The sequence below is a fragment of the Eriocheir sinensis genome, chromosome 7 (genome assembly GCF_024679095.1).
Source record: "Eriocheir sinensis breed Jianghai 21 chromosome 7, ASM2467909v1, whole genome shotgun sequence".
NCBI classification, from domain to species: Eukaryota; Metazoa; Arthropoda; class Malacostraca; order Decapoda; family Varunidae; genus Eriocheir; species Eriocheir sinensis.
Genome location: NC_066515.1, coordinates 25,368,232 through 25,382,350, shown reverse-complemented (window position 1 = coordinate 25,382,350; position 14,119 = coordinate 25,368,232). Strand labels below are relative to the sequence as shown.

At 43.9% G+C, this 14,119-nt stretch overlaps 1 protein-coding gene across 2 annotated transcripts in view; it reads right to left on the bottom strand.

The window, feature by feature from the left end:
- LOC126995159 (transient receptor potential cation channel subfamily A member 1-like) overlaps nucleotides 1-14,119 on the bottom strand; it is a 32,532-nt gene that overhangs the window by 8,173 nt on the left and 10,240 nt on the right. For both annotated transcript variants that reach the window (XR_007750049.1, XM_050854446.1), the window contains exons 2-20: nucleotides 12,443-12,553; nucleotides 11,756-11,912; nucleotides 10,793-10,883; nucleotides 10,482-10,551; nucleotides 9,708-9,833; nucleotides 9,329-9,544; nucleotides 8,547-8,681; nucleotides 7,873-7,974; nucleotides 7,063-7,275; nucleotides 6,278-6,450; nucleotides 5,279-5,391; nucleotides 4,995-5,161; nucleotides 3,997-4,166; nucleotides 3,640-3,784; nucleotides 3,443-3,550; nucleotides 2,981-3,232; nucleotides 2,178-2,282; nucleotides 1,305-1,468; nucleotides 304-430 (exon numbers count right to left, since the gene is read on the bottom strand). Coding sequence is in view for 1 of the 2 variants with exons in the window: in XM_050854446.1 (XP_050710403.1) it covers nucleotides 304-430; nucleotides 1,305-1,468; nucleotides 2,178-2,282; nucleotides 2,981-3,232; nucleotides 3,443-3,550; nucleotides 3,640-3,784; nucleotides 3,997-4,166; nucleotides 4,995-5,161; nucleotides 5,279-5,391; nucleotides 6,278-6,450; nucleotides 7,063-7,275; nucleotides 7,873-7,974; nucleotides 8,547-8,681; nucleotides 9,329-9,544; nucleotides 9,708-9,833; nucleotides 10,482-10,551; nucleotides 10,793-10,883; nucleotides 11,756-11,912; nucleotides 12,443-12,553 (2,745 nt within the window). In the remaining variant the exon portion in view is untranslated. The remainder of the gene's footprint in view (nucleotides 1-303; nucleotides 431-1,304; nucleotides 1,469-2,177; nucleotides 2,283-2,980; nucleotides 3,233-3,442; nucleotides 3,551-3,639; nucleotides 3,785-3,996; nucleotides 4,167-4,994; nucleotides 5,162-5,278; nucleotides 5,392-6,277; nucleotides 6,451-7,062; nucleotides 7,276-7,872; nucleotides 7,975-8,546; nucleotides 8,682-9,328; nucleotides 9,545-9,707; nucleotides 9,834-10,481; nucleotides 10,552-10,792; nucleotides 10,884-11,755; nucleotides 11,913-12,442; nucleotides 12,554-14,119) is intronic.

Sequence of the window (14,119 nt, the reverse complement as noted above, 5' to 3'; positions counted from 1 at the left end):
GTAGTATGACCCTTCCTCTATACCGTGAACCTAAAGCAACACTCATTAGAACCCGATTGACCCCCACTTTGACCTTTAGAAATAAGTGATATGAGAAGCGAAACTGTCTTATAATACCGAACATAAAACTCTGACGAAATTGAATTATCTTTTTGGCCACTATTCAGGAGCAGTAAGTAGCGGGCTTTTTTTTCTTTCATTATTATTATTATTTTTTTTTACGCCCTTGCACTGTCTCCTCTGCTGTAACCCCCCCCACCCCCCACCCCCCCCACATCTACAGGAGTATAAAAAGTGACTCACGGGGTACATGAGGATATAGAAGGCGAGTCCGAAGGCGATGATGAGGACGGAGAACACGAGCAGGACCTTGATGAGGGTGTTGAGGATCTCCAGAAACATGACGATATAGATGCCGATGCGATCAAACCTGAGGAGGAGAAGGAGGAGGAGGAGGAGGAGGAGGAGGAGGAATAACAAGATGAAGAAGAAAAAGAACAAGATAAGTTTCCCATGCGCTTCAAACAGTACATTTCTTAATCTCCACCATGATATAATTAGTCTCTCTTAAAAGTACAGAAGAAAAATATATCAAGTAGTGAACACAAGTAATTTTTTCTTCTATTCCTCTAATGAAAGCCCTAAACAAGTTCCTATTCTCTTAGTTTTCCTCCTAACGGCAGTACAGATAAGCCTTTCCACCTCTTCCTCTCACCTCTGGAAGTGAAGCAGTGTGAACCAGGCGGTGACAATATGCCTTTTTCCCTTCTATTCCTCTAATGAAAGCCCTAAACAAGTCCCTATCCTCCTAGTTTTCCTCCTAACGGCAGTACTGATAAGCCTTTCCACCTCTTTCCCTCACCTCTGGAAGTAAAGCACTCTGAACCAGGCGGTGACAATATGCCTTTTTCCCTTCTATTCCTCTAACAAAAGCCTTAAACAAGTCCCTATCCTCCTAGTTTGCCTCGTAACGGCAGTACAAATAAGCCTTTCCACCTCTTCCTCTCACCTCTGAAAGTGAAGCAGTGTGAACCAGGCGGTGACAATATGCCTTTTTCCCTCCTATGCCTCTAATGAAAGCCCTAAACAAGTCCCTATTCTCTTAGTTTTCCTCCTAACGGCAGTACAAATAAGCCTTTCCACCTCTTCCTCTCACCTCTGGAAGTATAGCAGTGTGAACCATGCGGTGAAGACATGCCCAGTTTCCCTCCTATTCCTCTAACGAAAGCCCTAAACAAGTTCCTATTCTCTTAGTTTTCCTTCTAACGGCAGTACAAATAAGCCTTTCCACCTCTTCTCCTCACCTCTGGAAGTATAGCAGCAGCGTGAACCAGGCGGTGAAGACAGCGAGGGCAGCCGAGTTGAACTGATGGGACGTCCACTTTGTTCCCAGGATGACGGGCAGCACCATGCAGACTGAGGTGAGGTACATGGTCCACTCCACCACGTTGATGCCCTCCGCTAGGTACTGTGGGGTGGAGATTGATGCCTTGGTTCCTTAGCTAGTCACACACATGCCTCTCCTGAAACTGAGCCTCTCTTCTCGCTAATCATTCTGTTTTCTTTTGTGGGACCAGTGCATAGTGGGTCTCTTTGTTTTATGGTTGTGTTATTGATGTTTTAAGTTCCACACACACACACACACACACACACAGACACACACACACACACACACTTCTGAAACTGACCCTCTCCTAGCTGCTCATTCTGTCTTCTTTTGTGGGATCGGTGCATAGTGGGCGTCTTTGTTTTATGCTTGTATCATTGATGTTTTAAGTTCCACACACAGACAGACACACATACTTCCGAAATTGACTCTCTCTTCTGGGTACTTGTTCTGTTTTCATTTGTGGGAGCAGTGCATAGTGGGCGTCTTTGTTTTATGCTTGTATCATTGATGTTTAAAGTTTTGAATCACTCACTCGAAGTCACAAGGAAAACAACAACCACAGAGTATAGAACAACAGGCGAAGGACAGGTTTTGACTCACTCACTCACAGTCACAAGGTAAAAACAACAACCGGAGAGTAAGGACAGACAGCGAAGGACAGGTTTTAACTCACTCAAGGAAAAACAACCACAGAGTAAAGAACAACAGGTAAAGGACAGGTTTTGACTCACTCACTCACTCAGTCACAAGCCGCAGAGTAAAGAAGGACAGATGATGAAGTTCCTACCTTAAACTTATGATGGTAGAGCTGCACCAACTCCTTCAGGATGTTGAGGACAGCAAACACAAGGATGGCCACAGCGGAACAGTAGATCCAACCCGTAGCCTGTGCCTGCGGGGGGAATCGGACACCACTTACTGACACGATCTTAAAAACCTGTGAATGACTTAGAGGAATCAGATAATAAAAACCTATTAGTGAAAAGGGAATGCAAGGATTGGGGATTAAGCAGACACGAGAAAAGTATGTGAAAGTGTTCTTGACAATACAAATATAGGATAGAAACAGAAATACTTGGAATGCATTAGAAGAGGTGGTGGAGGCAAATGAAGTAAAAGCTGGACAAATTAAGATAGAGATACAGGATTGCATGAATGTAACTCAGATCCTGTATGCTACAAAATACTATTACTACCACCATCATTGATAACTACTAGATAACTAAGCTGAATCCCCTCTTCTCTCTCTCCTTATAGACAGACACAGCTCCCTCACCTCATACTCAGCTAGGTAAACACTATCACAACTACCATTATTGACAACTACTAAATATATAAGCTTTCCCTCATCCCTCTCCCTATAGACAGACAGCCGCACCCCATACTCAGCTTGGTAAGCACTATCACAACTACCATTATTGACAACTACCAAATAAGCTGAATCTCCCCTCCTCTCTCCCTATAGACAGACACAGCTCCCTCACCCCATACTCAGCTTGGTAAACACTATCACAACTACCATTATTGACAACTACCAAATAAGCTGAATCTCCCCTCCTCTCTCCCTATAGACAGACACAGCTCCCTCACCTCGTACTCAAACTCCGGGGTTAAAGACGTGGGAGGCAGTGTCGAGTTGCTAGTGGTGTTGGCAGGGACGCTGAACATGCTGCTGTGTCCGAGGTACCCCAAAGCGAAGAAGGTGACGAGGAACAGGAACACGAGGTAGATGAAGAGGAAGGAGAGGTGGATGTACTTCCCATACGCCTGCCACTTCATCTCCAGGAACGTTTGGGTGAGTGGATGCATCAGAAGGTCCACTCGCCCGCTCTCCACCATAGCCTGTTAGTGGAGGGAGGTGGAGGAATGTTACCAGGCTATGTACCAGTGAAGGCCAAATCCGTGCCAATCGCAGCGGACGGGTTAAGAATACATGTAACACAGACTTAACCTCATATGCTGTTAACTAAAGGAAGGTAAACTAAGGCGAACTAAATCACAGAAAACCAACTGAAGCAGGGTAAACTCTTGTAACCCCAGCCACATACTTACATTACAGGCATACAAGGGGAGGGGGCGGAATTTTGGGTCTTTCTTCTTGATCCGCTCACCCTCCAGCTGTTCTTCATTCAGTTGGAGCGGATAGAACGAGTACTTGACCTGTGTGTGAGAGAGAGAGAGAGAGAGTAATCAAATCTCCCGTTCCCTTAGTGATACTGTGGATAAATCTTAAAAAAAACTCGACTTACGAAGAAGTCCTTGGATGTCTCCTTAACGTTGGCTCTCACGATAGCCTGGTCCAGCACGGCCTCAAACACCCGGGGCAGCGTGCGGATGAGCGCCATGCACACACAGCCATTGAGGTTGCTTGACGTGGCCAGCACCTCGTCGGGCCTGCCGGGTGAGGAGGCGGATGAGAGAAGGGGCTACTGAAGGGATGAGGAGGCTTTAGTAATGGATGAAACTAGTATGGCGAGAAGGACAATTTAAAATCAGATTATGCTAAGTAAAGGGATGGGAGATGATGATGAGAGATGAGAGGGATAAATATCTACGTAAATCCGTCTTTCTCTCTCTATGTAAATCTATGTAAATCTCTCTCTCACCCCCGAGGATGTGTGACGAGGGCCAGCGACGCCTCAAACAGCTTGTACTGGAGGGCGATGTCGATAGGTTTGCATTTGTTGTTGTTCTCTAACATCTTGCAATTTAGCGTCATCAGCTGACTGACCACCTCGGGCTTGTTGGCGCGGACAGCGGAGTGAAGCGGAGTGTTCTGGGGGAGAGAGAGGGAAGGGAAGGAGGAGGTTAGGTTAGGTTAGTTCTTCTATTCTTTTGCTTTATTACTCATTCTGTCTTCTATTTCATTTTATCTTACCGGTATTCTTTCTGGGGAGGAGAATGGATGGGAAAGGTGAGGTTAGGTTAGGTTAGGTTAGGTTAGGTTAGTTCTTCTATTCTTTTGCTTTATTACTCATTCTGTCTTCTATTTAATTTTATCTTATTCTTTCTGGGGAGGAGAATGGATGGGAAGGGTAAGGTTAGGTTACGTTAGGTTAGGTTAGTTCATCTGTTCTTTTTTCTTGTTTGCTCATTGTCTTCTATTTCACTCTATTTTATTGTCTTCCCTTAAACATTCTATTCTTTCCCATATTTTCTTCTTTAACCTCTATTCTTTTTTCTTTATTACTCATTCTGCCTTCTATTTTACTCTATTTTATTCTTTCTTCACCAAAACATTCTATTCTTTCCCATATTTTCTTCCTTAACCTCTATTCTTTTTTCTTTATTACTCATTCTGTCTTCTATTTCACTCTATTTTATTCTTTCTTCACCAAAACATTCTATTCTTTCCCATATTTTCTTCTTTAACCTCTGCTCTTTTTTCTTTATTACTCATTCTGTCTTCTATTTCACTCCATTTTATTGTCTTCACTCAAACATTCTATTCTTTCCCATATTTTCTTCTTTAACCTCTATTCTTTTTTCTTTATTACTCATTCTGTCTTCTATTTCACTCTATTTTATTGTCTTCCCTCAAACATTCTATTCTTTCCCATATTTTCTTCCTTAACCTTCCCCTTCACCACAACCCACAACTCACCCCTTCCTTGTCCGTCTGGTCCAGCGTATGTGCGTGGACGGTGAGTATGGCCGTGACTGTCGTTTGGTGGCCCCCCGCTGAGGCCAGGTGGAGCGGGGTACGGCCCTGGTGGTCTCGGTGAAGCAGCGCACCCTTCCCCAGGAGCAGCTGTACCACGCGGGTGTGACCTGGGGGAGAAGGGTGTGAAGGAGTGAAGTCTGTGTGTGTGAGTGAGAAAAAGGGATGTGTGAGTGTGTATGTATGAGTAAATATGTGTGTGTGTGTGTGTGTGTGTGTGTCCTCACCTTCCTCACTGGCGATGTGAAGTGCCGTCTTGCCTTCGTCATTGCATTCATTGAGGATAAGAAAACCTTTGCAGGACTCCACTAGCTGGCGTACCGTGTTGTAGCGTCCGTACCTGTCGAAGGGGAGACTCAGTAAACCACCAGCGTGACGGAGATGAACACACTGAAACCACACTGAGCTATCGCATGTTTGAGGTGGCAGATGAGAGGTGGGACTACTTAAAGGGCTAATGAAGGCGTGAGGAGGGTTAGAGAAGGGTTAGTGATGGATGAAATTAGTGTGCTGAAAAGGAGACAACAGATGTGGAGTAGAGGATCTGGCAACAGTGCTCAGAAGGGAAAGACTCCGATGGTTTGGACATGTAAAGAGAGCAGGGGAGGATACAGTGCTGGGAGTTGTGGGGAGATTAGAGGTAGAAGGAAGGAGACCAGTTGGTAGACCTAGGAAAACGTGGAGAAGGTGTATACAGGAAGACTTGGCATTGATGGGATTGGATGAGCATCGGGCAGAAGACAGAGTAGAATGGAGGAGAGTCGTACAGCGTCCAACCGCTCAGGAAAAGTGAAAGTGGACGTTAAATGAAATGATGATGATGATGATGAAGGAGACAATTTCACTGCAAAAATAAAGAGAAAAAGGATTGGACAGGGAAGTGTAGTGGGATATCTTACCTGTCTACTCACTATATGGCAAACCTAGCAACGGACAGACCAAGAGACAGACAGGAAGAGATGCAGCGAGAAAGCAAGAAAAGTTAAGAAGGATGAGAAGATTACAAAGCAGAAGAAATTTTGAGAAGAACGAATATACCATCTACACCCCACCATCACATTGCATCATCTACATCTAAAGCCACCTCATCTACACACCTATATCCACTCCACTCCACCTCTCAGTCCCCTCCCTACCATATCTACAATTCACCATCTATAGGTCAGTCACAATTACCTTATCTCCCCCACATAGACCCAGTTCAGTACGCCTCTCAGTCCACTCACTTGGCGGCGAAGTGTAGTGGGCTTTCGTTTCTGTTGTCCTTGGTCCTGACAGATGCCCCGAGTTGCAGGAGGGAGGTGAGGGAGCTGATTTGGCCGTTCCTGGAGGCATGGTGGAGAGGCGACCATCCGAGGGAGTCCTGCTCGTTCAACATAACTGCGATCCTGGATTTCCACTGTATAAAGAGAATAAAAGATAGGAAAGTAAAGTGCATGTAATATGGAGTCTAATATGTTCTTACTACAAGGGTATATGTGACTTGTAACTCGATATATTAATCTGTAACATAAAATCAGAAGCTAAATACGAGTACATAGGAATATAAGGAGAATACAAGAGGTAAGACCCACCCACCCACACACACACACACACACACACACACACTCATTCACACATTACAAGGCTTTATGTAACTTGTAACTCTATATTCATTTGTAACATGAAATCAGAAACTACATAAGGATTCACAATGATACAAAACCACCACCAAAATCACAAAACAAGATCCACTCACAAAACTCAATCACCTTCACCACCTCCCAAAACCAACACCACACTCGTACAATCACACAGGCCCCCTTAACATGCTTCAAGGAGAGGACGTCACTGGTTTGGGCGCTAACACTAACCCTGCATTGAACTGACACTAACTCATAACCAAAACCAACACCACACTCGTACTATCACAATTAACATGCTTCAAGGAGAGGACTCACTGGTTTGGGCGCTAACACTAACCCAGAATTGAACTGACACTAACCCATAACCAACACTCCCCCACACTTACCCAGGACTCCTTCGCATGGTTCAAGGATAGCAGGTCACTCAGGGAGCCGCCAGCCATGACCACCACATGCAGGAGATTCTTGTTCTTCGAGTCCCTGATGGCTGGGTCCGCCCCCTTGGAGAGCAGGACATCCACGCTTCGCCAACCACTGTGAGAGGCCGCCAGGAGGAGAGGTGACCTGTGTTCCTTGTCCACCAGGTCCACGCTCGCACCCTGGGGGAATGGGGTAGTGGGCGAGGGTGATGGGGGTGTTATTCAGGGTATGTTTGGGTGATGTGAGATGTGGATATGGGGTTTGATATGGGTGTGGATGACATGTAGAGTGATGTAAGATTTTGTGATCGTGTGTAATATGGAAATAGGGTTTGATATTAGTGTAGAAATGAGGGTTAAATGGGAGACATGTTTTGGAAATGACGTGCAATGTGGGGTATGTTTGGGTGACGTGAGATGTGGAAATGGGGTTTGATATGGGTGTGGATGACATGTAAAGTGACGTTGGATTTTGTGATCGTGTGTAATATGGAAATGGGGTTTGATATTAGTATAGAAAATAGGGTTAAATGGGAGACGTGACTTGGATATGGAGTACAACATGGAAATGGGATCTGACATGCGTGTAGATATGACATAAAAAGAAAATATACCAATGAATTACCGGTATGTGTTAAGGAAAGGCAGGAGATACTATTTTTTTTTTTTATAGTGCAATGTGTTAGCGTGTGAGGTTCAGAACGAGGGAGAAAAACCACATACACCCAAAACCTCAATAACTACAGGTGTTCATACAAGAGTTAATCAGCGTCTCACCTCGTTGATCAGGTAGGTGACCAGGAGGGGATGGTCGAACATTGCGGCACAGTGGAGGGGACTCATGCCCTGTGCGTCCTGGGTTGCTAGCGCCTTCATCTTCTGCAGGAGTGACGGTGAGAAGATAAGAGTGAGATGAAGGTGAAATGAAAGTGAGAGATGGGTGGTGATGATGATGGTTGGAGATGAAGCTGAGATGAAGGTGACTGAGATGAAGATGAGGGTTGAAATGAGGAAGGTTGAGAAAATGAAGGTGAGACAAGATGGAGGGGAAAGAAGATAAAGGTGAGAGAAGATGAAGGTGAGAGAATGAAAGTGAAAAAGTGAAAGTGAGAAGGTAAAAGTGATGAAAAGATGACGAATGAGAGGATGAAAGTGAGAATCAATAGATGAAAAGAAAAAGATGGAGCAGAAAGAAGATGAAGATGAGAGAAGATAAAGGTGAGAAAATGAAAGTGAAAAGATGAAAGTGAAAAGATGAAAGTGATGAAAAGATGACGACCGAGAGGATGAAAATGAGAATCAATTGACGAAAAGAAGATGAAACAGACTGAATATGAAGATGAAAGAAGATGAACATGAAAAGAAAGTGAAAGAAAATGAAGGGAGAGAAGCAAAAAAAAAAAAAATCAAAACGAATATACAACTCCTTCAAAACACACACACACACACACCTCCTGGGGCTGCAAGGAGAACATAAGCTCAACGATGTCATTCGACCCTTGGGAGCAGGCGAGGTGGACCGGGGTGGAATAGTCGTGCTGCTGTGTGGAGATGAGCGCCCCGTTCCGCAGACACAGCTCCACCGCCTGAAGAACATACATAGATTCACATAGATCTTCGGACCTCACAAAGCCTATGGTCCAGAAAGATACGTAGAAATATATAGATTCAAATAAAGGTTCAGATCATAAGAATATAAGAAAAAGACGAAAGATTTATGCGTTTTGAAGGGAAACCAGAGATATCCTAAACCTAACCTAACCAGACCTAACAAAACCCCACAGTTACTATAGGTCTTAGAAATTCATATATGCTTCCTTGCTAATGGGACTTGCTATATAATAGAGTGAGGTCATTCTTTGTTGATTTATACTATACGTTGCTGGCTATCATGTGTTTGAAGATACCCTGAACTGAACTTAACCTAACCTAACAAAACCCCAAACAGCTACTATAGGTCTTGACTCAGAGTAACTATATATGGATTAACACAATTCTCTCTCTCTCTCTCTCTCTCTCTCTCTCTCTCTCTCTCTCTCTCTCTCTCTCTCTCTCTCTCTCTCTCTCTCTCTCTCTCTCTCTCTCTCTCTCTCTCTCTATGCACCCTTCAAAACTCCCTCTCTATATACACACCTATACAGTTCTCTTCTCACGTACACACACACACACACACCCTCCTCCACACACACACAACCCCCCTTCTCCAGCCCCCCCTCCCACACACCTTTCTCACCTTAATCTCCCCACCATGGACAGCCAGGTGGAGCGGTACATTCCCCTCGAGGTCAGGTATGGTGATCATCCTCTCCCTCACACACCCTCGGCTCTCGGCAAACTTGAGCAGGGCCTCCAGCACCCCTATGGAGGCGTTGCGGGCGGCCACGTGAATGGGGTGGTAGCCGTAGTTGCAAGGCTCGTTGGGGCATCTTGTAAACCCCTCACTGTCGAGCTTAAAGGGAACAGATGGTTAGTTCGCAGGGCTCGTTGGGGCATCTTGTATCTCTATTTATCTATATAAGGACACACAAACACTCTCTCTCTCTCTCTCTCTCTCTCTCTCTCTCTCTCTCTCTCTCTCTCTCTCTCTCTCTCTCTCTCTCTCTCTCTCTCACCAGGGCCTTAGCGCAGTGGACGTAGTCGTATCTCGCGGACAGGTGGAGAGGCGTGCGGCCCCGGGCGTCCTTCTGGTATATGTCCACGCGTTGGTGTCGCTGGGCCAACTTGTCCACCATTGCTGCCTGGGGTGGTGGTGGTGGTGGTGGGATTAGTATTGGTATTGGTGTTGGTGTTGGTATTAGTATTGGTATTGGTGTTAGTATTAGTAATGGTGTTGGTATTAGTATTAGTATTATTGGTATTGGTATTAGTATTGGTGTTAGTATTATTATTATTATTGGTATTGGTATTAGTATTGGTGTTAGTATTAGTATTGGTGTTGGTATTATTATTATTATTATTGGTATTGGTATTAGTATTGGTGTTAGTATCAGTATCGGTGTTCGTATTAGTATCAGTATTGGCACTGGTATTAGTATATTGGTATTGGTATTAGTATTGGTATTAGTATTGGTATTGGTGTTAGTATTGGTATTAGTATTGGTGTTGGTATTAGTATTGGTATTAGTATTAGTATTGGTATTGGTATTACTATTGGTATTAGTATTAGTATTGGTATTTGTTTTAGTATTGGTATCAGTATTGTTGGCAGTACTATTCTCATCATCATCCTTATTATTATTATTATCATTATTTGTAGCGGCAATAAAGTGGAGAAAAAATCATATGTAAAGAGAAGGCAAGCAGTCAGTTCAAGCTAACAAGTACAAATATAAACAGCAAGACCAATACAGTGTTCAGGTGTAGCCAACAGGTGTGAATAGATGTACCTTGTTGCTGTTGACCGCCACGTGGATTGCTGCATCGCCCTCCAGGTTGGTAATACTGGTGTCCATTCCACTGCATGGGAGGAGGAGGAGGAGGAGGAGGAGGAGAGAATGTTAGTGAAAAAAATATGCTTTAAGACTTTATATATTGATTTACAGTATAATTTCATGTGGTCTATTATTATTATTATTATTATTATTATTATTATTATTATTATTATTATTATTATTATTACTCTCTCTCTCTCTCTCTCTCTCTCTCTCTCTCTCTCTCTCTCTCTCTCTCTCTCTCTCTCTCTCTCTCTCTCTCTCACCAGTCTATCAGCGTGTCCACAGCATCCATGGCATCTCTGAGGACAGCCAGGTGAAGGGGAGTGCAGCCTTGGTCATCCCGCGCCTCAAGGTCTGAAAAGGGAACGATAAGTCATGTTCTTCTCCTCCTCTTATTCTTCTTTTCTTTTTCTTCCTCTTCTCATTCTTCTTTTTCTTCTTCCTCCTCCTTTATGTTCTCCTTCTCCTCCTGTTCTTCATCTTTTCTTTTTCTTCTTCTAATCATTCTACTTCCTCCTCCTCCTCCTCCTCCTCCTCCTACTACTACTACTACTACTACTACTACCCTCCTCCCCACTAATGTCCAAGCGTTGATTAAAGACAAACACCAAGTCAAGGCAATCCAAACAGGCAAACAAACAGCTGACTGACCGCCTGACTGACGTTGATAGAGAGAAAAAAAAGGAAAAAAAAATATCCCCCCCCAAAAAAAAGACAGAAACCAATTAGACGGATGAAATGAAGGAGGGGAAAGATGGAAAAGAAGGAAAATGAAAAGAAAGGAAGTGAATTTAGACCCAGCTTTTTTCCTTCCTTTTCACTTTCCTTCCTATCTACTCACTTCCTTCTCCCTCCTCTTCTTCCTTCTTTTCTTTATCGTTCTGTCTTTCTTCTTCTTCCTTTTCTCACCTCAATGCCTCCTCCTTCTTCTCCTCTTCCTCCTCCTCCTCCTCCTCTTCCTCTGATAGCTCCATTTCCAATCCAGTTTCTCTTCCTCCCTCTCTTCCTGCCTCTTCTTCTTCCTCCTCCTCCTCCTCCTCCTCCTCCTCCTCCTCCTCTTCTTCCTCTGAGAGCTCCATTTCCAATCCAGCTTCTCTTCCTCCTTTCTTCCTGCCTCCTCTTCTTCTTCTTCCTCCTCTTCCTCCTCCTTTTTCTTTGCTAACCATCACTATCCTCCTCATCTTTGTCCTCTCTCTACCTTCCTCCTCCTCCTCCTCCTCTCTCACCCGTGCCCTGGTTGCTGAGGTATACGAGGGCCTGAGCCTGGTTGTTGGCGGCCGCGTGATGCCCAACCGTCCACCCGCGCCGGTCCTTCAGGGTCAGCTTACTGGGATCCTCCGTGCACATCCTACGAAGCTGGTCTATGTCACCCTTGGCTGCGATCTGGGGAAGGAGGAGGAGGAGGAGGAGGGGGAGGGAAGGTGTGAGTGTGGAGCGGAAGTGGGGTGTGAGGTAGGAGGGGAAGTGGGGTGAGGGACGAGGGGAAGGGGGGTGAGAGAGAAGGGGAAGAAGAAGGGTATGTGAGGGGAGTATAGCATAGATGAAGAGGGGAGAAAGAGGGAAGGAAGGGGAGGTCAGGAAAGGTAAGGAAGGGAAGGAAAGGAGAAGGAAAGGAAGGAGAATAATTGAAGGGGGAGTGAAAAGAATAGAAGGGGAAGGAAAACGGAGAATGTAAGGAATATGGGAGGAAGAAAAGGAAGAAAAAAAGATGATAAAGGGGAAGAAAGGAAAGGAAAAGGAGGATGTCAAAGAAAGAAAACGAATTAAATGGAGATAAACTAAAATAAAATTAATTAGATAAACTTATATTAGTCAGTCTATCATAACTCTCTCTCTCTCTCTCTCTCTCTCTCTCTCTCTCTCTCTCTCTCTCTCTCTCTCTCTCTCTCTCTCTCTCTCTCTCTCTCTCTCACCTTGAACACCCTGTAAGGACTCTCGACCATGAAACAGACGTCCTTGTTCGAGTCTGTGGTGGAGGGCCTCTTGGTGGTCCCTCCCCCCTCCCCCTCCGACACCTTGCTGCCCTGCGGAGGAGACGGAGAGGTGAGGAGAAAAGGGAAGAGAATGGAGAGAAGAAGGGAGATGTGGAGGAGATGAAGCCGTGGAGAGAAGGCAGGAGAATGAAGAGGAGGTATGCGGAGGAGACGAAGAGATGGAGAGAAGAAAGAAGAGAATGAAGGAAAGAAGAATAGAGAGGAGAATGGGAATGCGGAGGAGAGGAAGACAGGAAGAGAAGAAAGAAGAGAATGAAGAAAAGAAGAATGAAGAGGAGAATGGGAATGCGCAAGAGAGGAAGACAGGGAAGAGAATGAAGAATGAAAAGAAGAAATGAAATGCAGAGGAGACGAAGATGAAGAAAATGAAGAGAAAACAGAATGAAGACAAAATACAAACACTTAACAACCTTTCTCCTTACTAACAAACACTTCCATTCTCTTGTTATACGAAGAGAAAGAAGAATGAGAAGAAGATTGAAGAGAACAACAACATTTCCATAACCTCAAATAACATCTCCTCCTCCTCCTCCTCTTCCTCCTCCTCCTCCTCCTCCTCTGCACCAATCAATAAGTTCTTCTTCTCAAGTGTCAGTTTGTCCTCCCTGTCCTCTTGAAGTCTTTGAAGTGGAGGACAGAAGGAAAGGAAAATTGCAGGGGACCATTGCATAGTTAAATGGTTCAGCGGGGAAGATAATTATAAGGGGGGGAGAAGGAGGAGGAGGAGGAGGAGGAGGAGGAAGGGTGAGAAGAATGGTGGTGTTGATGATGAAGAGGAGGAGGAGGAGGAGGAGGAGGAGGAGGAGGAGGAGGAGGAGGTAGTAAAAATATAAATGATTCCCATGAACTACAAATGACGAAGAAGAAGAAGAAGAAAAAGAAGAAGAAGAAAAAGAAGAAGAAGAAAGAGAAGAAGAAGAAGATAAGAATAAAGAAAAAAATAAAAGAAAGAGGCAGAAGGAGAAAAAAAAGAAGAAAAAGAAAAGACAGAGGAAGAAAAGAGATGAAGAAGAAAAAGAAGAAGAAGAAGAAGAAAAACCGAAAAGGAGAAAAAGTTGAAATAAAAAAAGTGAAATTTATAAACAAAACAAATTCATCTTCGTAATAACAAATAACAAAAAATAAAAAAAAACAGAATAAGAGAAAGAAAATTAACACGAACGGAAACACGAATGAAAACAAAGAAGACAAAAGAAAAAGAAGAAGAGGACGAAGAAAAGAAGAACAAGAACGAGAGACAGAAGATGAAGAACAAGAGAAATAACAACAAGAAGAAAAGAAGAAAAATAACAAGAAGACGAAGACACAGAAACAGAAGAAAGAAAACGCAGAAGAAAAAGAAAGAAAAGAAGAAGAAGAAGAAGAAGATAAAAAAAAGATCCCCATAATAATAATGAAACAGAATGATTAGTGATGAGGTGAGTGAGTCAACATGAGGTGAAAAGTGAAAGTGAAAGGAAGGTGTACTCAAGGTCATAATAACAGCGAGAGAGAGAGAGAATAAAAAGACGAACAGAAATGATAGGATAAAGAAAAATGAGTTAAGTCTAAGAAGGAAAGGAAAGATTCAAATTCGCAATGTTTCGCTCTCAAGTT